We start from the raw sequence: 24,942 nt of genomic DNA on the forward strand, positions 1-24,942 counted from the left end.
AGCGCTTCGAACTCTCGACATCCACCGCTCTCACGCCACGAGCTACAGCACAATCATGCAAATTTGACCCGTCCCGATAGTCTACAGGTTGCGCCGTCTTTCAGCTTCGACGACCGACCAGTTTCGCGAGGTCAAGGACCCCGTTGGTCCTCTAGCGACCCATGGCAGACTCTCATGGCTTCGGAGGGGCTGGTCGAGGCCCAACATTTCCCCGACAGCCAGAGGAGCTGCACATCCCATCCGCGAACAGCTCTCTCCCCTCGAATGGCCCACGACCTGCGCAGCATCAATTCCCTGCACCGCCAGAATATGCTGCCAATCATCCTCCGACGACGGTGGGCATCCAAGCTTCCGCCTCCCAACCACCACCGCAATCCCATCCCCAGTATTCCGCGAGCACCGGCCAAACCAACCCCGGGAATGTGTTGCCAGGCGCTCTCCAGCCTGGAAATGCAAGCCGCTCGGGCCCTATATCAAGCAATACCGCCCCTACTTTGCCTACTATCTCGCAACAACCTCCAGCCTCCTCCCCTTCCAGGCCAGCCCTAGCGACCCAGCCGCACTCCTACTCCGCTTCCAGCCCTGCTGCTTTCGATCAGCAAAAGTATAAGCCCTTTGGAGGTTCTTCAGATGGCTCGAAGTACATCTCCCCAACGTTAGCTACGTATTCGCAGGGTAATCAGTATTCACCGTTGGGTTTGGCAGACATTCGGTCACGTATGGACCATGGGATGATGGAGGACGTGAGCGGAGCGGGCCAGGCAAATAATGCAGATCCTCCGATTTCCACGAATTGCAACTATATGGCCCCTTGGAGTGTCTATGCGTTAGACTGGTGTAAATGGTCGGTCCCGCCGGGCACTCCAACCGCCGGAAAGGTGGCTATTGGGAGTTATCTTGAGGACAACCATAATTACGTATGGCTCCTTCGTCTATCTTCCGTTTCAATTATATCCCGCTCTCCTTGCTAACGAGATAGGATAGATCCAAATTTTGAGCGCCCAGTACACGCCACCCGATAGGGACTACCCGGAACCAGATGGCCTACCAGGGCTAGAATTCGTCAAGATCGCCGAAGCAACACATTCTTATCCGGTCACTCGAATACTATGGGAGCCTCCATCATCACAAAAGCAATCTACCGACCTGTTGGCGACCTCCGGGGACCATCTCCGGCTGTGGTCGCTGCCGTCAGAGTCGTCTCAATTTCGCCATCATGGAAGCAGTTCTATTAACCGGTCAACAAATGCCCGACCTCCTGTTCAGAAACTATCGCCCCTTGCTCTGCTGTCCAACTCGAAATCTCCCGAGCATACAGCCCCCATAACATCTCTTGACTGGAATGTAGTCTCCCCAAGCCTCATCATCACATCCAGCATCGATACAACTTGCACAATATGGGATATCCCTACCTTAACCGCCAAAACACAACTCATTGCTCATGACAGGGAGGTTTATGATGTCCGGTTTTGTGCCAATAGCGTCGATGTGTTTGTCAGTTGTGGCGCGGATGGTAGTGTTCGAATGTTTGACTTAAGAAGCCTGGAACACAGCACCATCATCTACGAACCGTCAGAAAAGAATGACAAATGTACGTGTGAGAAATCCATCTTGAACATGCTTTGTGCTAACTAAGCATAGTGGCTAACCCTGGCAATTTGTCTCCATCATCCTATCCAAGTGTTTGGCCCCCGCCATTACTACGAATTGCCGGTATGATTTATTCAGCTTCATATATATATATATATATATTTTGCCAGTGTTGGTCTTATGCTGATTAAACTTCACATGTAGCTTCTCCTCATGATGCACATCTTTTGGCAACGTTTTCTCAAGACTCTAGCGTCATCCGAATACTTGACGTCCGGCAGCCAGGCCAGGCTCTTCTCGAGCTCAAGGGCCATTCCGCGCCAATCAATTGCGTGGAGTGGTGTCCTGCCCGCCGAGGGACTCTTGCTTCGGGTGCCGATGACTCCCTTGTTCTCATATGGGATTTGATAAATCAGAACAATGCGGCTGCAATAAGCTCACAGACGCCAGCTGGCCAGCCACATCATAACAGCTCAAGTGGCGCCTCAACGATGGAGCGCGGACCGGCTGCAGCATGGCAGTGTGATTACGAGGTGTCCAACGTCAGCTGGGCGCCCCATGCCCCTAGTGGCAATGTCTCAGGCTGGTTGGGTGTGTCTGGCGGGAAAGGATTATGGGGTGTATCTATATGATTAGAATCCCATTTCTATGCCCATACCACACTATACCATCTGGTCCAGGCCTGTTCCGGTCCCTTTATTTTTTATTTTTATTTTTGCGTCTTTGTATAGCATTGGGCACAGTCATCCAGCAGGTTTTGTCCAGCTTGTGCATTGCTGATGCAGCTTTGTGGAGTGTGATTTCACCTTTTTTTTTCTGAATTTTTTTTTCTTTTGCAGAAGGCGTATGAGCCAGTTTTTGGAAGTATATTGGTTTATTTTGCATATCCCAGCTGATCTGGGCTTGTTGTTCACTTTTGTTTCTTTCTTCTTTTGCTCATCATTCTTGGTGCTGGCACTTGAAAACCATATTTGCATGCCTATGATTATTATGAGCGTTTACGATACATCCTGGGTACAATATGAGAACTCATTTTATCCCTGTGGAGCAGTTCCTTCTTTAATGTTAGGTAAATAACTGGCTCCCAGGTTCCACATACTATTGTTCTCCATAACAGGATATGGAATCCCTGATACGATAGAGCTAATATAGAGAGCATAGGTGACAATAGTTAATGGTTATTTCATATCAGCATCCCGAAAAGATAATTGATGGTATGGGTCAAACTATTATTTTGAATATAGAACCGAGAAAACTTAACTGGTTGTGTTAGTTGACTCGTCCTTGCTCCACCCTAGATTTTGGGCAACTTGAAAGGTGGTACATGGGCAAGCAAATTAGGAATACTTTTTAGGCTCCCTAGTTGTCGAGGACCGTTTCTTTCTTCAATAGTGCACCTAGACTGATGATGCCTGGCGCGTATGTGGTATCTTGTCGGTAAATATAAGTATACTCGTGACCCATACTTGATGCAAAACCGGTCCGTTCGGATCAGCTTTAACGGCTGGTGCTCGCAGTGGTCAATCGCTTTTCGATAATCCAAGGCAGAGCACACAATGAAAATGCATATTGGCAGAGGGTTGACAGAGATCGTTACAAGAGCAATGCCATGTATACACACCTGTGGTGCAGGGTTTTAGAGTACATTGCGTAGCTTCACTAGCAGTGGTATGGGATATGCCAGCATTGGGCTTTGAGATCTTTGTGATAACTTCCTTGCTCTTATCTATTTGATACACTTTGTTGTACAGGTCATCAGGGCCTTTTTTTTCCTTTTTTCCTTTTTTTTTTTTTGATTGATGCCAATATGCATCCTCACATTTACTGAATTTGTTGCTATGGATTCAAGCTCATGTGCGTTAAAATATATAACTATTGTGTTTGGCAATTTGTTCATTTTCTCCAAGAAGAAACTGTTCGCAAGTGTAGTCAAATGCTCCAAATGCTCATATACTGGAAGCTATGTGATTATTGTCAACCGGCCTGCATATCCGGTAAAGCCAATGCTTCTGAACAAACCAGTTGCCATTCTCGCAAGAGGTCAGAGATGTGAAGAGTGAAAACTAGCCCTAAAGGGAATAAACCTTTGTAAAAAGCGCTGCCGCATGGTTGTTAGTTGACTGCTATTTGTTTGACAATGACACCGAAGCAGGAAGCAAAGAGAATCATTCCCAGTATCCCCGAAAAGATGGAAAGACACCTGGGTTTGTTAATGGATGATTCGTCGCTGGTTGTTTGCCCTCTTCTTTAGGGTAACCATCCTCTACTGTACTCTGTAGCAATGTGTACTCTGCATAGACATTCTTCTTGGCCTCTGTGGAGTACAGCCAGCACACGCTGGCTGCCATGCATTGGCTGGTAGAATCAATTGGTGTACAGGATTAAACTGCATGTCTTGGTGCAAGATGCCTGACCTGAAACGGGTCCATCTTCATTCCGGTGCTGTCGGCTCAAAAAGGGGTTCGGAGGTGTCCGAACCACCGCAGAACGAGGTCAGAAAAAGCAACACTCTCACCACCCGTCAATGCATTAATAGAGCATCTCGCCGTCCAGCCCGAGCGCGAGGCGGCGAGAAAGTGCTGCAAGCTGGTCGAATCAGCGCGGCGACGGACGGGCGGTGACCGTTTTGCTAGTATGGTTAAGTGCACATATTTACGGTAATTAACATTGCAATAGCTGCTAAGTCTGCTGGTGCATTCCGTACAGACCTAGTATTTACAGTTCCATACAGCAGGCAATGAGCAGACTTCGTCCGCACCCAAAACATCCAACGTCGCCAGAGAGAAGATCTCGCATGGATGGCGACGAATCCTCCTGCTGCTGCCGTACTCTCTGCTGGGCATCAGAAAGCCTATACTAGCTCATCTACTGACTAGTCGACATCGAAGAACCATCCATCCCGACTACTATGAGGCGAACGCCCGAGTTTTCATCAGCTTAACCTCAATGTGTGATCCAAATCCATCATGGACTTGCGCACAATCATGAACTCCGACTCCGCGGGGGTCCCGAGCAAACCGCCCCAAGCACAACCTCCACCCTCTCCCTTGCAGCCGCGCACGAGAGAACCCAGCCCTCGCCGAGCGAGTTATCCTAATGAAACATCTCCTCCGGTCCATCCCTCCCATCCACCCGAACCGCGTGTAAGGCCACCACCGCCTCCACCACTGCAGCCTCCTCTTCATTCACCAGGACGATCTTCTTCCTACGGCTCTGCTCAATCGCCATACCAGCATTCTTCCGCCAGCTCAATCCTAAGTGGCATTCCTCCGCCCCCGAACGCCTCATCCCACTCCCAAGGCTCCCAGTCCTTCCTCCCCGTTGCGCGCGACTCCTTTGCGGCCACATCCGCCCCCCTAGCTCACCCCACAAGCTCCATCTGCTCGCCATTTACTCCGCAGCCATTGAGCTCGGGAACACAGCAGACTTACTTCTCCCAGGCCCGCTCTCACTCGATTCATTCCGCCACGACGCCGTCGTCGGTTCGCAGCTTCTCGTTTCCTGCTCCACGCGAGGAAGCCGGAACAGCTCAGTATGCTGAGTTGCCTCAATCTTTGCCATATTCCCCCAACCAAGCAGGCTCGCAGCCGGCGACCCCTCTGGGGCCTCCTTCGGCATCGCTGAAGAGACCGTCCCCTCATCCGACGCGTCCAACTTCTTCAGGGCTTGATGCGGACCATGCACCGTTAACCAGCCCATGGGACAGACCCGATCAGCAAAGGGAGCAAAAGGAATCAGTCTCGCCTATTCTTCAATCGCAGATCTCACGGCAGCGATCATCTCTGGCGGACCAACTGCATAAACAACACTTGCTCGAGCGAGACGTCGATCGCCAGAGGACCAGCGTGAGCCCTAAAACGGTACTCGGAAAATCTGGCCATGCTGCTGGGGACCTTGGGCGTGTTCAAGATCGCTCTTTGCAAGTTCATTCGAACAATGAACCTGACAGGTTATCATGGCAAACATCCAGTACGACAACAAACAATCCGGCACCACCACATGAAAGTGACCCTACATCCCAGTCATTGTATCCACCCACCACCCCTAAAACATCTCATCCTTCAAACTCTAGTCATCCTTCAACCGTATCTCCGACGTCGAAGCAGCAATTTAGGAGAGAGACAGATTTATCGTTTCAGCACCAGGATACACCGATGAAGATAACCGATCAACCGGCTCCTCCCTCAGTTGCCTCTTCGTTTGTACCACGAAAGAAGCGCAAGCGATATCATGAACCTCCAATCTACGCTCAAAAAGCTCCTCGGACTACAGGAACCCCTCCTGCGATTCCAACGAGATATAAGGCCGGCTCTTCTTTTCCGTTCAAACCTCCGTTTCCTAAGCGCGAGACCCCGGATGATCGGCCTGTGTCACGAAACAGGTCTATGCCTCCTCGACAAGCTCCAACACCACAAAGTACTCGATCCGATGTCAATGGAAACGCCACACGATCTAGCACGGCTGGTGACTCTACATCGTCCCTCGGACCGTGGGAGCCCTCGATCACCGGTGTCATTCCGCACGAAGAGGTTACGAAGTTAATATGTGACTTTTTATTCCAACAGGTCGTCATGCGAAAGGACATCGGTGCTGGTCCTGCTGGAGGATCAGCCACAGGATCCGGAGCCATTTTAGAGGTAGAAGCCAAACTTGGACAGCTGGTTGACAAAAATAGAGGCGAGAGAGTACGCCTTCCGGTGCTCACTGAATGCATTATCAGCAGAGATGATCCAAGCATGCGAATCGCCTTCGAAAGCTCCATGACACTGGTACGCATTCCGTCCGCTGTTTGCCGCTGTTGACATTTCCGAGTAGGTGTTAATGATTGAGATCTAGGCTCAACATCGCTCTTTGAACAACTTCCTCAATGAATCCGTCAAATCCTCCATGGGACCTGGTTCATCCCGCATCCCAATTACATATGCACACAAAAAGGAACGTGATACTTTCTATGAAATATCCTCCTCCGCGCTCCCTCCAATCGTCCAGCATCACCTCAATCCCCGCCACAAGCCCAAAGTCCGTGTTACTACAGATCAACGGACAGGAGCGATACTGGCTCGGATTATCAAATGCCGCATTGCAGACCTGGATGTTTATAGCCCGAGAACGAACCTCGATTGGCGGATTAGCGTGAACTTGGAAATGAACTATGAGGGAGACATCAATGAACTCATACCAGCGAGCGACGCGGGTAACTTTGGTGGGAGGGCTAAGTCTAGGAACAAGGATCGCATGAGTTATCGGCATTTAGCATATCAAATTGACCTCACACAGGTTGCCACTGCGGAAGTGAGTACTCTCCAATTTTATAGACTCGGGCTCGGTTCTGTGGAGTAATTTATTGACGTTACCCCCGCTGCAGGCAAACAATCCTCCAAACCCACAAGCTGATTTTGAGCACGAACTCGAAATCGAAATTTCCTCTGCAGAAATTAGACGACAAGGCGATCTTGCTCTTGCGGGCGACCCAGCTAATCAATACGAGGAACTGATCAAAGGGTTCGTGGATAATGTCAGGGTGCTTGCAAGAGCGGTACCCGGAAGATAATTGTGATAACCTATCGGTTCGGCTTCTTCCTTTTTCCTCTCTTCTTTCGACGATATATTTTTTCTAATGGTGAAGGGCAAACAAAAAAATTGGGTTATTGTACTTCTCGTTTCATATTATTTCTTTGTTACGTCTTTGGTTCTGGCTGTGGATTCAGGTTGGGACTGGAGTGTTTTCTTTCTTTCTTTCCTTCTATATGATTCTTCCTTGTGTATTTCTAGCACCTTTCTCTTTCCCGGGCCTCTTGGTCTAGGGTAATTTTATCCTCTTTAACAATTATGGGTATAATTATTGCGCTTGTTGCATATCCTTCGGAGTAAAAATTCTTTGAGGGAGCAAATATGTTCTTTCAAGCCTTACTTTTCAGCATTCCAATTCCAATTTTCTCATAGGATCATTAGATATGACTTGTCGCACTATCGATAAGGAAAAGAAAGACAAATGTTAGATAAATACCGATGTCAAAATATCAATCAGTGAGCCAAAAACAAGAGTGCAAGTGGAAACAGGAGATCACACCAAAACGGAGGTTAACAACATACCAGAAATTCCAAGCAACTGCGGATAAGGGGGTATTCACGATGTATCAAGTGAGAGCGCAAACCATTCTAGAAAGGCCACAACACGGCACAAGAGAAAACATCTTGACATAAAACATAAGTTTAAAACAACATGGATCACATCAAATAGCATTGTAGCTCAGATGAAAGTGATGAACTCTCTGCACATCACCATCAAAATAGACATGCAATGTAGTAGTAAGATAGGTCCAAAATTCGGGTCATACCATATATAATTCATAACATCTTCATATTCCCATTGCAGAGCCAGGAGCAGCACTGGTCATATACGTGGTATTCGACGTTATACCAGCCGTAGGCGTACTCCGATCATCGCCGCCATTTATCGCACCTCGTTCTCTAAGGCGTCGCCCTTCCATTAACCCCCTCAACCCACGTTTCTGTAGACCAACTACGCAACTGATTCCTCCCGTCCAGACGTCTCTATCCGGCCTGCTGTGGGCATGATGTCTGCTAGACCCATCACCGCTGCTAGATTGGCGGCCCATATCGGAGTCAGTATAACTGAAACTAGTATTTGTCGACGCGGAGGTAACGGTACTAGCGCTACTGATCGATTCCGCGCGATGACGCATTCCCAGGTCGGTGTTGATTCGAAGATTTGACGGTCGTTGCTGGGAAGCAGAGTTGCTGGACTCGCGACGACCAGACGCAGATTTTCTGTCCGCATGTCCGCCGTCATTATCTGAGCTAGAATGAATTGCAGACATTTGTGAATTTGAAGAAGTCCCAGGCTGATCAGAGCGCAATTTGACACCGTTCAGCACCTCCAATGTCCCACCAGGACCACTTGTGAAGCCGGTCCCACGTCCACCTCCGGCGGCCATGGCGGCGGCGTTGAATACTGCGGCCGCATTTCTACCATCAAGAACCTGGTGGAGACGTTCAACGGTGGCTTCAAGCAATCCATCAACCTGGTACGGTCGAGCTAGCTGTAGAAGCGAGCAGAGAATTTGAGGGGTACATAACGGAGAATCAATAGGTGGCAGGGATGAAGTGTAGAGAAAATGGACGAGGAGTTGGACGGTTAGGTGGGTGTGTGGAAGGTAGAGGGTGCGAGGTCGTGAAGTTGGCGTGAGGGAGTGAGCGGAGGGTATCTCAAGGTTAGGAAGCGCGGCAGCAGAGTCTTTCCTGCCGGTGTTGGCAATGGTGCCAGGCTGGTTAACCAAGGTTGTTGCTGTGGAATACTGGCTAGTATTGCTGATGGAGGGAGTTATTGTGATATTCGAATTGCGTTTATTGCTGGAGTGATTATTGCCAAAAGAAGAGCCCGGCTGGCGAACGGTAGCCACATCAGAAAGACTGTCTGAAGCAACAGCTGTGGATTCACGAAGCAGGCGGACAAAATAGGGGCCCCATCGTCGAGCAATGATATGAGAATTGACGGGTATTCGTTCGCCGCCAATTGTAAGCAGCTCCATATCGGACAATTCCACAAAGGACTGGGCCATGAGACCCAACTGCTGTGCCGCTGAGGAATACTGTCGGCCACCGCCAGCTTGTTGAGAGAATTTTGGTTGAATAGACGCTGGTGTTGCGGGAGCGCTCACTGACTGATATCCTGACGTCGGTGATGTCCTCCGCGGATTCTCGTAGAGTCCAAAAGCCTCCAATTCCACCATGCAGACGTGGGCAAAATTGAGCCGCCGATGGTTGTAATCCTCAACCAGGCTTCTTTTTCTATGTCCCAAAATCACAAACGTGCTCCTTCTGTTCCACAAAACACCGCGATTCCAGCTTCCGTTGCTGAATATAGTTCCACCCACATCTATACGTCCCCATGTCAACGTTTTTAGGTTCAGCGCCCAGAGCGCATACTCTTGTTTCGATGACGTTAAATACGTGCCGCTAACAACGAAGTGACCATTGATAATGCCGCCATTCGGGAATCTAAGGCCAGGTGGTGAAATAGAAGTATCCATCGTCTTCTCTATTAAATTGCCGTCCGGGAGGCGCACTTGAAGCTCAAGTTTGACATTAAGAAAGTGGTAATTGGAATAAATCAGGAGAGGAGTTCCCTGGTTTTCTGATTCTGTGTTTGTCGGGTCCGATTCCTTGTGACTTTCTCCGATTTGCGATGCTGGAGTATTGATAAGTGGCGCGACGACGCTTCGGTAGGCTCCACAACTCCGGTCCAGGGGTGTTGTCACTGTCCACTTCAAGCTGCGCAGGTTGAAGACGCTTATTTGTTCAATATAATGATTTGAGCTGTCTTGGCCTCCAACCACAACCATCTCTGCCCCCCCAAAGCCATCAATATCTACTCCGATCGTTCCCTGATGTGGATTTGCGGACGATGGATTATTTTGGATGGCGGATAGGGGCGCCTGAGCAGACGTGAAAATAGCCGACGATGGAAGTATAGCCGCACAATGAGCGTACCTCCCTTGGGGTGTGTTATCGGTGTGAATGCGAGTCCAGGTTCGCGTCGGTACGTCCAAGATATGTACATCGGACATCACCACAATTTCCGGCTGCGATTCCTGGTTACCGGATGGGGATAAACTTGATGACTGGCTTGTCTGCGTGGTTCTAGGAGACATTCCGCCGTAGCAAACGAGTTTTGTATCACCTAGTGCACATACACTATGAAAATATCTTGGTGACGGCACATGTCCGGTAGTCTGCAGCTTACTCCAATGGCGCCTTATCAGATCCAGTTCGTAGAGATCTGAGGTTAAATCTGGTCGAGTCCTAGATAGCATGCGCCCTCCAAAAACGTATAATTTGTCGCCGAGAATAGTGGTAGTGGCGCCTACTAACGCGTGAGGCTCTCTCCCGGTAGTTTTATAAACATTGCATACCAACCCCGACAGGTTCGTGGAGCCAACGTTGGTCGTGGGCCCGGCAACTGTAGGCCTTGGGTGCAGATTCGAGTGCTGGGCGTTGTATTCATCGCGGCTGGTGTCAAGGCCCATATTTGATGACATTTTCGCGGGCTCACTATGGGGGATGAGGGGTGTTATCGGCGAAGGGTTTGAGTTTTGATGCTGAGTGTTATAGTATTCTTTGGATCGTCCATGCGGGGTATTTTCGTCTAAAGATGGGCGTGAAGTTTTCAAATCTAACGAGGGTCTTTCGGTTGGAGGTGCATTAACACTAAATACAAATTTGGGTCGTTTATTTCCAGTCAAAGTTGACCTTCGAAATCTCGACTTGAGTCCGAACTCCGTGATAGAGGAAGCAGCGGGTAAGCTCGAGCGGCGACTCGAGTTCGATTTAGGTGCGGGTTGCTGAGATGAAGTATCGAAGACCTGAGAGATATTAGGGTCGGGCAATGCCGCAGAGTTCAAAAAGCCTTGCCCCTCTGAAAACGAAGTAGATGGCCGCGATTGTGATGAAGGCCCAAGGTCCTTAGGTTTGGCGTCGCCGTGTCGAAAATATCTCTTTACCGACGAAAACGGGTTCGATATTTCGAAGTTTGGGGGCCCAGAATTCGGAAACGAGTCACCTGAAGGGATAATGACCTTCGAAGCTCGCCGTTCAGCACCTAAACGCGTCATGGTCGGTTAACCGCCACATTCCAGAAACAAGAAGAGTTTGTTGACACAATTCGGTTTTTTCTCTGAAAGGGAAAAGCCAATGTCAAAAGTGAGGGGAGTATGGTCAATGCAATAAACAAAACACCAAAGCAGCAAAAAAAGGTCGGACGAAACCAAGATACGTACTCTTGACAAGCGTCAGTCAGCGCAACGCAAAGCGCATTTCCCCTTGGAGCGTGGTTCCCTGTTGACAGGCAATATAAAATGGCGCCCCCACCAAGCAGACCCTAGGAATATCTGAAACGGAATATTGACAAGACAATGGACAAGGCTGGCGCAGTAATTGGAGGCTGAAAGAGAAAAAAAAATCAATGCAGAGAATAATACAATTTTGAATACTTTAATTTTCTTGTACCCTCTCGGCTTTTCCTTCGGCTCAAGAAAACGTTGAGGGTGTGTGATGTACGGAGAAAAAAAGGGCGAAATATCAGGGTTGCATTGCAGGCCGTTGACGATTATGTGTGGTCCCTGGGGAGGCTTGGAGGCTGGTCAAATCGGTACCTCTCCTTTCGCCTGGTTCCCCCCAGCTGACGCCTTTAATAGGGTAACGAGCTTGGCGGGGCTAGAGGGAGCAGGCGATCCAATTTCACTCAGAGGCGGGATTCGAGGATTGCCTGCAGGGAACTCTCATGAAGGCTTGAAATGAATACAGAGGCTTCGTGCATGAAAACTCGTCCAGGCTAGCCAGTCGGTAAAATGACAACGCAAGTGCGTTAAATCGTCGACTGCCTCGCCCAGACTGCTCAGGAAGACAGGTCCTTGCCAGCCGGTCGACGTGAAAGGGGGGAAGACGGACGAGGGCGTTCGTTGCGCAAGGGAATCCGCCATCCATGGAACGGCGACGAGCGTTTCTGAGTAATCGGGACTAAGCCTTGTATGGTTTAGCGCAGGCGGCTGTCAGTGGCCCCGAGAAACATGGCCGGTGGAACAAAGTTAGGCCGAGACACCTGCACTGCTGAGGTAAGGCGGTCCAGGCCGCTGCGGTCGGCTTGGCGCTCTCTTTGTCAGCTTGCGTTACAACGGGGTTGATCTGTGTCCTGGCAATGAATCTTAGTTACAAAGATTCCAACCCCTGAGGATTGTATTGGCAAGATCCAGCTTTCAGGACTGGACTAACAGGGAAACAGGTAATCTGACAGCGACTAAGCGGTGCTGATCCTGAAAGGGTGAGAATGCGCCAGCAATAATCTCCCAATTGTTAATTTGTCTTACTGCAAACCTGGGTGGTTCTCAATCAAATGCCATTTTGTATATTCGCACATAGCTTAATGATTTAGATCAGTAAAAGCTGTACTCCATCATCCAAGTCTTGCACGGTGCTCTTGGCATCCATCATGAGCCAAGCAGATGGAGAGATCACCCCAGCCAGTTCACTGTCTGGTATCCAGCTTCAACTATTCATGTTAGGTGGGATCAACTCTATCCTAATCTCGCACCCAACTTGCTATCTAATAGTTAGTGCAACAGGGACTTTTCGAGCAACAGAAGCCATCGCGTGGACAAGCATTTTCCCATATGTATATTTCATGATCCAATCTTTTGATGAGGTGGATCATGCAGATATACCGTTGTATTCTGGTATGCTCATATCCATATTCACATTTTGTGAATTCCTTAGTGGGATGGTATGGGCCAAAATCAGCGACCGGATTGGAAGAAAGCCAACTTTATTGATTGGGGCTCTCTGTGGCATCATTACAGCCATATCATTCGGGCTATCCAAGTCTATGGTTGCGATTGCACTGTCAAGAGCATTGGGAGGGCTTACAAACCCAAATGTTGGCGTAGTGCAAACTTGTGTTGGCGAATTGGTTGAGCGGAAAGAACAGCAAGGTATGCGCTACAGCCCGTAAAGCTTCAGGACATGGAATGGAACTCCGAGAAAATGAGTTGTGCTACTGGAGCTAACTCGGTTTCAGCAAAAGCATTCTCTGTTGTTCCTTTTCTTCGCAGCCTTGGGTAAGGCATGATATTCTCCATAGTGAGGCCTAATACCTGACCTTGAATGCACCTAGAACTCTCCTCGGCCCGCCGTTAGGCGGACTCCTAGCAGACCCGGTGAAATTATACCCGAATGTGTTTCAAGAAAAGTCGATTTGGAAGAGCTTTCCATACTTACTTCCAAACTTGCTTGTTGGTGTGCTTTCGTTCTCTGGCATGGTCTTGGGGCTTCTGCTTTTACAAGAAACCCATCCACAGCTGGTGAACAAACCAGATATTGGAATTCGCACATATCTTGCATTTAAGTACCTTTTTACAGGAAATTTCAGAAAACACAATTGCGCTCGATATTCGCGTTTGGACCAAGCTGAAGAGGATGGAATAGAATTAAGAATGGAAACTGAAGCAGAGCCTGAACAGGAGGCAATACAGGCACCGTGTGCCATAACAACTCCACACAAAACCAAGCCCACTGAAAAGCCACTTTCAAAGGCTTTCACACTTCAGGTTATACTGCAAGTTATCTCTGTTTTTTTATTGGCGTTTCACAAAGTATCTTCAGACATTATAACGCCCATATTTCTCGCAATTCCCGCAAAAACAACCAAACCAGCCGATAACCTTGTGGAGAGGAATATTTTCCAGTTTACTGATGTATTCGGCTTCAGCTCTCAGAAAATTGGTTTCATCCTTCTTACCCAAGCTGGAGTGGCTATCATCGCACAGTCAACCTTAATTCCTTGGATTGTCGGTCGATTTGGAGCATTAAAATGCTATCGAATGATTCTCTGCATCTTTCCGGTCGCATATCTATTCACACCATTCCTCGTTAAGCTGAAGTCGCCTTTTTCTATAATCGCATTATTGTTTGATCTATGGGTGAAGGTATTACTTTCATCCACAGGATACATATGTTCTGCTATCTTGTAAGTTAAGTCTGTCGCCTTACATAAAGCTATGTCTGACTCCGTTGCATGATTACGAACACTGCACCATCGAAAAGTTTTCTAGCGAGGATCAATGGTGTGGCTGCCTCATTCGGCTGCCTTGCACGATCAATTGGCCCATTGATATCCGGGCGACTGTTTAAATGGGGTATTCAGGAAGGATATATTGGAATTGCATTTTGGACTCTAAGTACTGTCGCCTTTATCGGCGCGCTAGAGTCATTTTTCCTCTTAGACCATGCGTGATAATCGATGATCAGCAGTCCTTATGCACCCCTACTTCATAAACTCGAGAATCCTCCGAGTGTTTCGTTTTACTTTGCCCTTGCTGATGTTTGAAGATACCCGAATTTGTCTGAAAGGTTCTAAAACCTTGCTATCATCTTTATTGTCTAGCTATATTGTAGTCTGACTCTCTGATGCTATTCCTCGATCCTGAGAATGCCGAATCATTCTCTCGCACTACGAATTTAATCAGGGCTCTTCGAACTCCTCATTGAAGTTATCGAAGCCGAGATACTCTTTTGTCTCCAGATTCCGTACGGCTTTCTCTCCGTTTGAACCCATGAGCTGACCAAGCGCAGCATGGTCTTCGGGACTCAGCTCCACCAAGCAGTCAAAGTTTTCTGAGATTCTTGACAAATTATTACTTTTCGGTATCACAGATACACCCAACATGATCAAATGAGCCAGTATAATTTGCGCTGGAGTCCGAGAATACCTTTCCGCCATTGCCTTAACCTGCGTCGAATGATTAAATGGAGGGTTTATTGCCGGAAGAGATAGCCCAGGTAAGATTTGGTCACTTACAGTGCAGTCTTCAAGTGGACCAGGGGTTTTTCTTCCAATTAAGTATGGGACTGGTGTGCAGCCCAGAGGTCCGTATGCAGTAACATGGATTTCGTGCTCGTGACAAAATCGCAGGAGTGTCTTCTGCGGGAAATACGGGTTGAGTTCAACCTGGTTCACAACTGGGAAGATACGGCAGACGCTCAAGAGACGCTTCAACTTAGGGGTTGAGAAATTCGATACCCCTTAGACAGCCGGTAGTTAACAAACGATAAATTCTGCCCCGTAACTTCCTACGGGAATCCCAAGTATCGCAGGCACTAACCTATTAGTTTTGCTTTGCCTTGGTCTACTAAATTCTCCATGGCTTTCCAGGTGGTGTCAAACGCTCTCGAGAGCTCGATGTCAACAACAGGCTGCTACTATCAGCTGAAGAACGAGATCTCTCGAGGGTTTCGTACTTTTCCGTCCAGCTTTCTCACAGTGGAGTAATTTTCCCCTTTGGTATACGCATATGGAACTGGGCACCGATATTAATCAAGCTTGCAGCAAAGTTCATCCAAAAAGACTTATAACATACAGTGCATCAGATATAGATCGACTTGATCCCAACACGATCAGTATTAATACCATTATTGAGGCTATGTCGCCTTACCATAGGCGAGCCCCAAATTCTTCAGGCTCATATTCATCCCAACCTCGACATCTTCGGGCGCATGGAAGCAATTATGACTTGATTCCCAAATGTCATTAGTAACGGGAACAGATCAGGTAGTTGGGCAATGAACAAGTTCTTACAGCTTCGTCACCACAAACACATCCTCCCTCGGAACACCGCTCGCACGGATCGCAGCGCCTATGTCTCTTTCTACCGAACCCCAACCATACGCCAGCGCCGCGTCAATGTGTCTGTATCCAACCTTCAACGCATGGAGAACAGAATCTTTGACGGATCCTTCTGGGTACAGGCTGGGATCAACTTGGAAGGTTCCTAGGCCGCGGGCGGGAATACGAATGGAAGTATTCTTGAGCGCGAAGGAGGTAGCGATAGGCATTGTTTATAGTGTGTGGGACTCGACTTTCGGAGAGTAAGTTACAACTCGAGGAAATATGTACCGTTTATTGAATCAGTTATGATATAGAGGGATCTGTGTGTGGTACGGAGTAGATTTGCAAAATTTGGCGGAGCAGTGAGGGGTAGCTAGCCATCATGATCTCCAGTACATTCAGGGATGCACCATAGACATGCATATGTATACACATACCTGTATGAAACGTTGTCACGTCCTAATCACTTTGAATGGCCTTTGAAGTTAGGTAGATTGTGACTGTCTCGGAGGATTTAGCGTAAGTCGTAACTGCAAGGGAGCAACATGGTGGACATTCAGGAAGAGGATATTACGAGTATTTGTAAATAGCAGCACCGGCAGATGCACATTTAGCTATAAATTATGTGTAAATTTCATTCTATCATTGCCATACAAACTGTCAACTGTAACTACTATACTCTTTGCATCTTCAACTTCGCCAAACTTGGATTCTTCACTTCAGTTTTCACATGATAATCTGTTATTGAAAACTCCACGATTAACATTTCAGAGCATCTTTTCTACCTAGCGTAGCGCGGTAACCGTGGTAATACGAGTGATAGTAAGTACATACAAGGCAATATTATATTTTTGACACCAATGTCTTGTGGGCTTGCAAGTTATTTGCGGCGGAAGAAGGTTGGAAGCTGACTAGCTCTCGTATCTATGTAACTGCATAGTTAACTTGGAGGTCTGGAGATGTAAGGGTAGTCTGCATGCTACGATGCATTCAGTCAGCTCCGACCAAAATACCACTCAGGACTCCAATCCCCTTCGGTGCGTAACCATAGCTATCTCTCCACCTTTTGGGCATAAAAGTGTCCTGTTGGGGGCTAAAGTCATTAAGTTTATGTTTGATGTATTTAGCCAATCCCTTGGAATGAAGAACTGCGGCCTGGGTTTTGCCATAGTGACATCGAAGTCAAGTGTACATATCCAATTCTCATAGTCAAGGAAAACCAATTGTCCCTCACTGGCTGAGGGTTTTGTACGGGGGCAAATGCAACCAAGAAATCGTTGAACGGTACCCGACATGATCAGGTTCCTGCGTTTCTGTGTTCTAGATTCTAGATCAGACACGAGGATAACATCAACCCTCAAACATGGAGTTGTATCACTGCCAATTTCGCAAATCAGGTAACACCCGTCAATAGTCTTAGTAATTTTCTGGACATTGTCCTGGACTCCCGCGGAGGGGTTTGAACTGAAAGATGGGACCTGTACGGCTGTGTCGTTTGAAATATTTCCAAACCGGGACTGTTGCATGTCGATTTTCGGGCTTTGTACGTCATCAACGCGTCTTAAATCCTGCCAGTGATGAACATGATATTCCTTTGGGTCAATCCAGATGAGTTTGCCCATATCAGATGGATGGTTGAACCACCTTCGTCCCGACGGATGCTGCCATCTGATCCTACTAACTTCGCTCTTCTTCTTGATGTTCCAGATACAATCCATCGTCCCAGTACTAACGAGCAACATACTTTCGTCGGGACTGAAGAGGGCTTGCCGAACAAGTTCCCGGATTCGGAAATCGAAAACATTGAATACAATCCATTTTCCATCTTTTTTGCCGAGTGCTTTTAGGATGACCTTTCCGGCATCATCCGCTGAGACAAGGAATCTGCGGGACGGAGACCACTCAAGGACAATAACATCACTCATGACTGAATGACTCCAGAGCTTTTTTATTTTCTCACCTTCCTTCATTTCATGAAGCCAGATTGTGCCGTCATCTCTTCCGCAGACATAATAGTCAGCTAAACAGTCGTAGGCCACAGAAGTGGTTATGGGAGTGTCCTGTGTCCCTCGCGAGAATGTGGGCTCAGAGACGTCGGAACCACCAAAGAGACTTGAACCCTCTTCTTGATCTCCTTCCTCTAATCGAACAAGTGCATCTGGTTCCCAGACGTTGCAAATAGATCCCCGTACATCGTAGATACGCTGGTTATCAGGGCTCAGAGTGAGGTCCCGAACGAACGGGCCGCAATAAAGCCTGTATATTAAATTAAAATTTGATACGGTCCAAACACTCAATGTTCCAGTGTTGCTGCTGGTCAAAAGCAGTGTCCCGTCGTCGCTCGTGGCCATCTCGCGGGCTTCGGTGTTTTCATATTCAATTTGAGAGCCTTCTTCTGCTAGATACCAATGAACAATAGTGTTGTCCTGGTAGAGAATGAACAATGATATCCCGTTTGGTTGCCAACATACTATTTCGGGGGCGCAAAATACGTCGTCCTGTGGTTTGGTTCGCAATCGTTCCCAGTCTTTGTCCCGGATACACCGTTTTGGTTCCTGGGAAGAATCTTCAATAAGGTCCCAAATAAGCACGGGTCGTCCGCGATATGCAACAGCTATCTTGGATAGATCGGGACTGATTGCCATGAGGCGCGGACAACTATGTCTGCGATCGCTCCTATCCTCCACATCGTATTCTGCTAGAACGCGGGACGTGCAAAGGTCATACTTGGCAACTGTGCAGTCATCATATCCCACGAGTAATTCGGAATCATTATCCCCAAAACTGATACACATGACTCGTGCCTGGCGATCTCTTTTAAGTAAATGAATCTGTTCTCCTGTCGAAATATCCCATACTTTGAAGGTATATCGTCCGGTCGTAACCAGTAAAGTACGAGACCTATTGACTTCCATGAGAGTCACCCATTCGCCGTGCTCTAGGAGTCGAAGTTTTTCGAACGTCTCCGCGTACCAAACAATGATCGCCCCTTTGCTCGAGACGAGCGTAAGGAAAAAGACACCTGCACAGCGAACCTTCGAAGCGGTCTCATCTTGGCCAACGGAAAGATGAGCTAGATTATCACCCCAGCCACGAAAAGGCACACCTTTAACAGCTACAGCCGATGTTTTCGGTTCATTATAGACCTCAGATATGATGGAATCCTTCGGGCATAGAGGAGGAATAAGTTGGTGAATGATCGAAGGTTTTTGAATCAAGTTTGAGCCAAACTTTCCCACCAATCGGATGAGATCAAGGGTCCAAAGCTCTAAGGGTAAAACTGTCCCATCCCTTTCACTGGGGATTGGGATAGATGTGGCAGAAACATGCCCAGTTTTTCTTAGTTTACGCATATAAGCTTTCAGGTACCGAGCAGTACGGGTAAGGGTTTGTAATTCGTTGAAAAATGCTACTGCATGAACCCAAGTTAAGACATATTTGTTGAAGAAGCGGGTTAGAAGGCCTTTGAGTTGCGGGGATTGAGTGGTCGAGTGGCTCAGATGGAAAGCCCAATTATCTTTGGCATATCCCAAGAAGGGATGTGCCTTTAAGATTACGTTCAACATGTCAGGTGTTCGGGAGGGCTTGTCACCCTTCGCAGATTCAAGGGTAGGCTGCAGCTTATCATCGCAAAGGTAGTCGAGGCAGATTATAGCAAGACTTTCATGACCAACATGGAAATCTATTGCTGGGGGCAGTCCATTTGAGCTGCTAAAGAGGAATTTCCGCGCAGTAGCGTGAATCAGAGACACTTGATCCTTATCAATACGAATAAAATGACAACATAATTCGATAGTCGACTCATTGAAACTGACTTGTTTCTTATTAAACCTTCGTCGAAGCGCGGTTTCAAACTCGGTAACTCGAAGTGGGCGAAAGCTGCAGGATGCCCATGTTAATATTGCCATAGCCACTTCTTGCAACATCGGTATATCATAATTATGAATTTGTTGCAGCATCTTTCTGTACATGGATTCCATGTCGCTCGGAACGTCGTCCAAAGCCGTTCTAATATCATGTTCCAGGTGGCCCGTACGCCGTAATGTCTCCAATGCCAATTTTGCCCAGAGGAATGAGCCCTCAGCTTTTGCCAATATTTGTTCAATAACCCTCGGTTGGATTTCTGGATTGCGTGGAAAAGTTATTGGGGCAGCAGCTTTTAGGTAGATGTTAATATCCTCGTTTACGTCTGAGATGGAAGTAGCCTCCAGGCAAACATCGCCTTTTCGAGACAAAGCGAGGTTCGTCAGATCGCTCAAGGGCCGACTGAAGAGTAAAAGTTTGATTTGGCTTCTTGGCCGCATCTGCATGAGAAGGGCGACGAAGTCCTTCGATGTTTCTGCCTCATCTATAGCGTCTATCACCCAATAGAGAGTGTGAGCGAAGTTCATTTTGAAGATAATGCCCTCAAAAATTGTATCCCAAATAGCCTGAAACTTCTGGTTTTCAATAGTCAAAGAAGTCTCGCGGTACAGTCGAAGTAGCCTGGCGGCAAACTCTCGATTGGATCGAGCCAGCTGAAACGCGATTGAGCGCAAGCAGTATGCGACGCGTCTTTTTGTTGGCTGGGACCCAATGAAGAAATAGAATTGACAATTTTCCTTAAAGTACCGTTCGTGGAGCAAACCGATGGTCATGGCGGACAAGGTTGACTTGCCAGCTCCTGGCATCCCCGTAAGCCAGAGAATGTTGGTGGATGTACCTGGGCTATTGTCAAGCCATCGATTAAAACTATCACGATTGTGAAACCACTGGCAGGATCCCGGCGTCCCTTGTTTTAAATATTGGGAAAGGTCGTCTTCCGGGGCTTGCTTGATTCCCAATGCTTCCATAAGCGCCCCCTCGGGGTGGATTTCTACCGAAATTTATTAGCACTCCAGGCTGATATACATATGACCTGAATCTATTTGTAATACCTGATCCTTCAGTTAATCGCCTCAGATAGCCGGTGACTGTGATAAAATTTGAGTCAGATTGATCCCGAAATTTACAGACTGTATGGTGGTCTGCAGGGAGTGGAGTCCAAATCTCATTTGGCAGGTTGAGGACAGCCGAATCACGATCTACAATCTGGGTAAGTTAACGGAGATGTCAAGAATTGGTGGAATGGGAGCCACTCACTATCCGCTTTTTCCCCGGCCCAGTTTTGGTGGCGCTAGATTCAACCACAGAGACAATCCGTAAACGGTCACAAACAGCAAGGAATTGGACATGTAGATCTTGCATCGACGGCAACATGATGTCAAGCTCAGAGACATATATTTTTCGAGGTATTCCTGTCATTGCCAGGATGCTGTTCAGGGCGTTCGCATATAGAATGCCTTTATGCGGGGTGGAGAGGAACATAATTCCATGTACTTTCGAGATGATTTGAGAAAAATTCTTGTTCTGCTGGCCAACAACATATGCCTGAATGAATATTAGTTGAATTCTAGAAAGCGGGCAAAAATTAGAAAGGTGCGTTGTACCTTCTTGACAATCAAACCACCCATGGAATGGGAAACAAAAACGATAGGTTGCTATACATACAACCTATGGTTAGTAAGATACCTCTTGAAGTCCCATTTTTTGTATGCAAAACTTGGCCCACCGTTCCTATAAGTTTATCGCCATCCGGGCCGCCAAATCCATAACTCTGCATTGCTGATAAGAGATTTATGGAAAAGTCGAGGATGCTCTGTGAGGTTCTGTTGTCGGTAAGATTGGCCTTGTATCCAAAGGTAAATATTCTACAATACGAAAAACCTGGATGATGTGGCAGCCATTCCGGCCAGAAGATTTCAGGGTTGTGATCCCATGACCATGATCTTCTGGATGAGCCACCAAGGCCATGAACGAAAATTATGTCTGTTGTAGAATATGGAGGGTTGTAGACGACAGAGAGTCCCTCAAGATCAGAGGTAGATGGATTGCTACTAAGCGATGTGGTCTTCGAGACCGTAGATGGTGCAGCGGTTGACGCATTCGAGACACTCTCGCTTCTATCACACAGCTCAACACGTTGAGCTGCCCTAATAGATTCTGCGGTGTAATCTGTAGCTTCGTCTTTTTGTTCAGGACCTCGACTCCGAAATCTGCGGAGCTGGCGTGTTGTGAGATAACTAGATTAGCAACGGCGCTCCTGGAATTTTGAAAAGTCCAAACCCAGCTTACCATTTTGCATGAAATGCGACCAAGGAAGCGAGCTTTGCGCAGTTAATGACCAAGACCAGATCCAGGTCCGGTGGTTTTGACGTTGTTAGGTATAGTTATTTGGACGGGGTATTGACAGTCTGACAGAAGGTGAGGCCAAAATTCCGGCGGCTAATTTAGGTCACAATCTCGAGTCCAGCCAAGCCCGGCCCGTTCCCCGCTTCAACCCTACCTAGAGCAGTGGGTCCAGCGCCTAACCCAAAGAGCTCACGGGCATGGAGAATAAAATCCAGGGCACACATGAGCCGACAGTGAGATGAGCTCGGAACTCCTATGTGTGTAAGAAGAGTTCATTCAGCACAGTTGTCGGCCGTGGGATCCGAGCCTCGACCGTTAGAGGTCCTGCGCTCAAAGTGCGATGTGGTCTGACTGGGGTGTCAATTTCCTTGATGCGGCCATTTTCCACCTAACATGGAACCCCGGCTCAGAATTGACGGAACATGCAACCAACGTACCGACCAATGGGGGGAGACGTTAGTGAGATGGGAGGGAACGACAGCGGCGGATTTCTCCGATCAAAACACGAAACTTCTTTCACACTGTGCGAAACATACGGAAACCTGAGGTGCTGAGAGCACCAGTCTCCTTATTTCCGCCACATTATCCAATGTCTAGGTATTCCTGCAGTCGAAAAATACGTTGAAGACCACAGTCGTTCTCAAAATACAGTCATGGCTGCCGCTGCCTCTCCAGTCTTGCAGGATATCATCTTCAAAGATGACTTTGGCGAACATACCCTTGATGTAGATAGGCATGGGGGAGACCAGGCTCCAGCTGCTCCAGTCCCAAAGCCCGAGGTTCGGGGCAATTTTGACCTGGACGATGCTGTTGTGGATGGTGGGCCAGATCATTCGAAGCTAGAAAAGAAATGAGGCAATCAACTAATACCTCCAATAGCTCTACCCATACCTGGAACCAAAGTTATCTCGGCATATAATTATGGGATGTCTCTCTGGGGTCAGACTGCAAAGATATATACGGTTCTGCCAACCGGAGAGCGGAAGGAATATTTCCTGAAGGTATTAGGTCTCAGTTCTTTGTTTCTCAGCCTGTGAATCATGCTCACCTGCAAAAACGCAGGCCGTGTCACTTGGAGATGACGGTCGTGTCATGATTGAGGGTGAATACGAGTCTCTGAAAGCAATTCACGCAGTATCGCCGGACTTCGGACCAGAGCCCTACGCATGGGGAAAGTTCCGAAAAGACGAAGAAAGTACTTATTTCCTCCTTGCGGAGTACCGAGAAGTGGGTGAACAGCCCCCAAATCCCCTCAGATTTACTGCTCGTCTCGCAGAACTGCATCAAACATCCGTGTCGCCAACAGGAAAATTCGGCTTTCATATAACCACATGTCATGCGAAACTTCCCCAAATAACCGATTGCTGGGAGGAATCATGGGAGGTCCTGTATAGAAAACAGTTGGGCCATATGGTCAAATTAGACGAACAAAAACATGGGGAATGGCCGGAGTTCCAGGCTGTAGCTCGGCTCGTGCTTGAAAAGGTTATACCAAGGCTTCTCCGGCCACTGCAGAGCGAAGGTCGCAGCATAAAGCCATGCTTGGTCCATGGAGATATGTGGGATGAAAACGCTGCGACTAATATGGATACCGGTGAGCCCTTTGTGTTTGATGCAGGGTCATTTTATGCCCATAATGAATATGAAATTGGAAATTGGAGAGCGCCAAGACATCGCCTAAGCGACAAAGTCTATGTCAAAAACTATCGGCGGTTCTATCCCGTCTCCGAGCCTGGTAGGCTTTCAAAGTTTCTTTGGGTTTGCGGATGGTGTAGCCAAAGCTAATCTCTAGGCAGAGGATGACTGGGATGATAGAAACCTTTTATACTCCCTAAGATACGATCTAGGCGCCGCAATCCTCATACCCGGATGCAATCTTCGCCAGATGTAAGCTACATTCCTCTCGCAAACCTAATCATACGCGGGATTGACACCCCATAGCGTCAAGGACGGAATGGCAACTCTCTGCAAAAAGTTTTGTCCTAAGGAATTGATCGCCGCAACCGAGCAGATGCCATTGCCTTCTAGCCTAGACTTCCCGATAGACGATGACTGGGCTGAGCTTGAAGAATACAATGAAAAAGCCGGGAATAGTTATCAGGTTGATTTACTAATAAGTCCTGTGGAGGCTGGGTTAACCGACAGATTCAAAGACGATGAATGCGAAAAGGAGAGGGCAGAGAAAACAACCATCGAAACTATGGAGCACAATCTCGAATCCTCCAACTGTTCAAATCAGCCAAGATCCCATGGACGTGACGAAGAGAATGTAAAGGCGATGTTAGGGGGGACGATGGACCAGAAGGTAGATGAGAGGAGCGGAGAATCGGTGCTACTGAAGACTGATCAAATAACAACATCCAAAGACAATGGGGAAAAGAAGAAGCAGAAGAAGAAGAAGAAGAAGAAGAAGAAAAAGAAGCAGAAGCAGAAGAGAAGAAAACAGGGGCCAACAGACAAAAGAGCAGCAGGAGAATAAAAGTCGAAAATGAAATGAAAAGAAACTGCAAGAGAGAGGAGAGTGTCTGCGGAACACTCTGGACAGAATTCTAATAGCTACAGCATATTCTTTCAGCTGCACAGACTAGACTTTGAAGTAGAGTTCTTGTTGACAGCGCCGGCAAGCTGATAGAAGCGAAAAGAGTACTGAACTGGGTGAACAAGCTTCTGTCACTACAAAGTACTCTGGAACGTGCAGATTATTTTCAAATCAACACACTTGGGCACCTCAACCTTAATATGTCATCAACGATGTACGGGATACCTTTTGTTAGGTCACTATTCCAGGAAGGATGTGGGAGGACCAACTGTATTAACCACTCTGTATGGAGTACTCTGTGCCTAACTAGTTAACTATTTAGTTAACAGTTGCTTAGAGTTTATAGAACTTGGTGTATTGCTGATTATACCCTGATTGGTCTTGCTAGTTAGTTAGTTACTCATCAAAATTTCCATGAGGCGGT

At 47.6% G+C, this 24,942-nt stretch overlaps 6 protein-coding genes across 6 annotated transcripts; 3 read left to right on the top strand and 3 right to left on the bottom strand.

Moving 5' to 3' along the window:
• Nucleotides 1-161: 161 nt before the first annotated feature.
• D8B26_004855 (uncharacterized protein) lies at nucleotides 162-2,605 on the top strand (the record flags this gene model as incomplete). Its single annotated transcript, XM_066124618.1, has 4 exons — nucleotides 162-917; nucleotides 985-1,591; nucleotides 1,642-1,713; nucleotides 1,795-2,605. The coding sequence occupies 4 exons, from the start codon at nucleotides 162-164 to the stop codon at nucleotides 2,220-2,222; spliced, it is 1,863 nt and encodes a 620-aa protein (XP_065980699.1). The 3' UTR covers nucleotides 2,223-2,605.
• A 1,951-nt stretch (nucleotides 2,606-4,556) lies between these two features.
• CET1 (mRNA-capping enzyme subunit beta) lies at nucleotides 4,557-7,419 on the top strand (the record flags this gene model as incomplete). Its single annotated transcript, XM_003070600.2, has 3 exons — nucleotides 4,557-6,359; nucleotides 6,427-6,882; nucleotides 6,956-7,419. 3 exons carry the CDS (start codon nucleotides 4,557-4,559, stop codon nucleotides 7,139-7,141), a joined length of 2,445 nt encoding a protein of 814 aa, XP_003070646.2. The 3' UTR covers nucleotides 7,142-7,419.
• A 526-nt stretch (nucleotides 7,420-7,945) lies between these two features.
• Nucleotides 7,946-12,033, bottom strand: D8B26_004857 (uncharacterized protein). Its single transcript, XM_003070601.2, has 2 exons — nucleotides 11,391-12,033; nucleotides 7,946-11,212 (listed from the first exon to the last, which is right to left on the bottom strand). Exon 2 carries the CDS (start codon nucleotides 10,650-10,652, stop codon nucleotides 7,950-7,952), a length of 2,703 nt encoding a protein of 900 aa, XP_003070647.2. The 5' UTR covers nucleotides 10,653-11,212; nucleotides 11,391-12,033; the 3' UTR covers nucleotides 7,946-7,949.
• A 2,490-nt stretch (nucleotides 12,034-14,523) lies between these two features.
• On the bottom strand, nucleotides 14,524-16,100 carry D8B26_004858 (uncharacterized protein). The gene is made up of 7 exons (XM_066124619.1): nucleotides 15,740-16,100; nucleotides 15,597-15,673; nucleotides 15,522-15,542; nucleotides 15,403-15,461; nucleotides 15,267-15,357; nucleotides 14,963-15,186; nucleotides 14,524-14,893 (listed from the first exon to the last, which is right to left on the bottom strand). Exons 1-7 carry the CDS (start codon nucleotides 15,994-15,996, stop codon nucleotides 14,627-14,629), a joined length of 996 nt encoding a protein of 331 aa, XP_065980700.1. The 5' UTR covers nucleotides 15,997-16,100; the 3' UTR covers nucleotides 14,524-14,626.
• Nucleotides 16,101-17,089: 989 nt separating this feature from the next.
• D8B26_004859 (uncharacterized protein) lies at nucleotides 17,090-21,925 on the bottom strand (the record flags this gene model as incomplete). The annotated part of the gene is made up of 7 exons (XM_066124620.1): nucleotides 17,090-17,096; nucleotides 17,174-20,624; nucleotides 20,686-20,839; nucleotides 20,891-21,178; nucleotides 21,238-21,288; nucleotides 21,360-21,851; nucleotides 21,923-21,925. 7 exons carry the CDS (start codon nucleotides 21,923-21,925, stop codon nucleotides 17,090-17,092), a joined length of 4,446 nt encoding a protein of 1,481 aa, XP_065980701.1.
• A 317-nt stretch (nucleotides 21,926-22,242) lies between these two features.
• D8B26_004860 (uncharacterized protein) lies at nucleotides 22,243-24,828 on the top strand. Its single transcript, XM_003070605.2, has 5 exons — nucleotides 22,243-22,798; nucleotides 22,859-22,980; nucleotides 23,042-23,714; nucleotides 23,776-23,866; nucleotides 23,921-24,828. The coding sequence occupies exons 1-5, from the start codon at nucleotides 22,633-22,635 to the stop codon at nucleotides 24,456-24,458; spliced, it is 1,590 nt and encodes a 529-aa protein (XP_003070651.1). The 5' UTR covers nucleotides 22,243-22,632; the 3' UTR covers nucleotides 24,459-24,828.
• The last annotated feature ends 114 nt before the right edge of the window (nucleotides 24,829-24,942 follow it).

Source organism: Coccidioides posadasii, chromosome 2 (genome assembly GCF_018416015.2).
Source record: "Coccidioides posadasii str. Silveira chromosome 2, complete sequence".
Lineage (NCBI taxonomy): Eukaryota > Fungi > Ascomycota > Eurotiomycetes > Onygenales > Onygenaceae > Coccidioides > Coccidioides posadasii.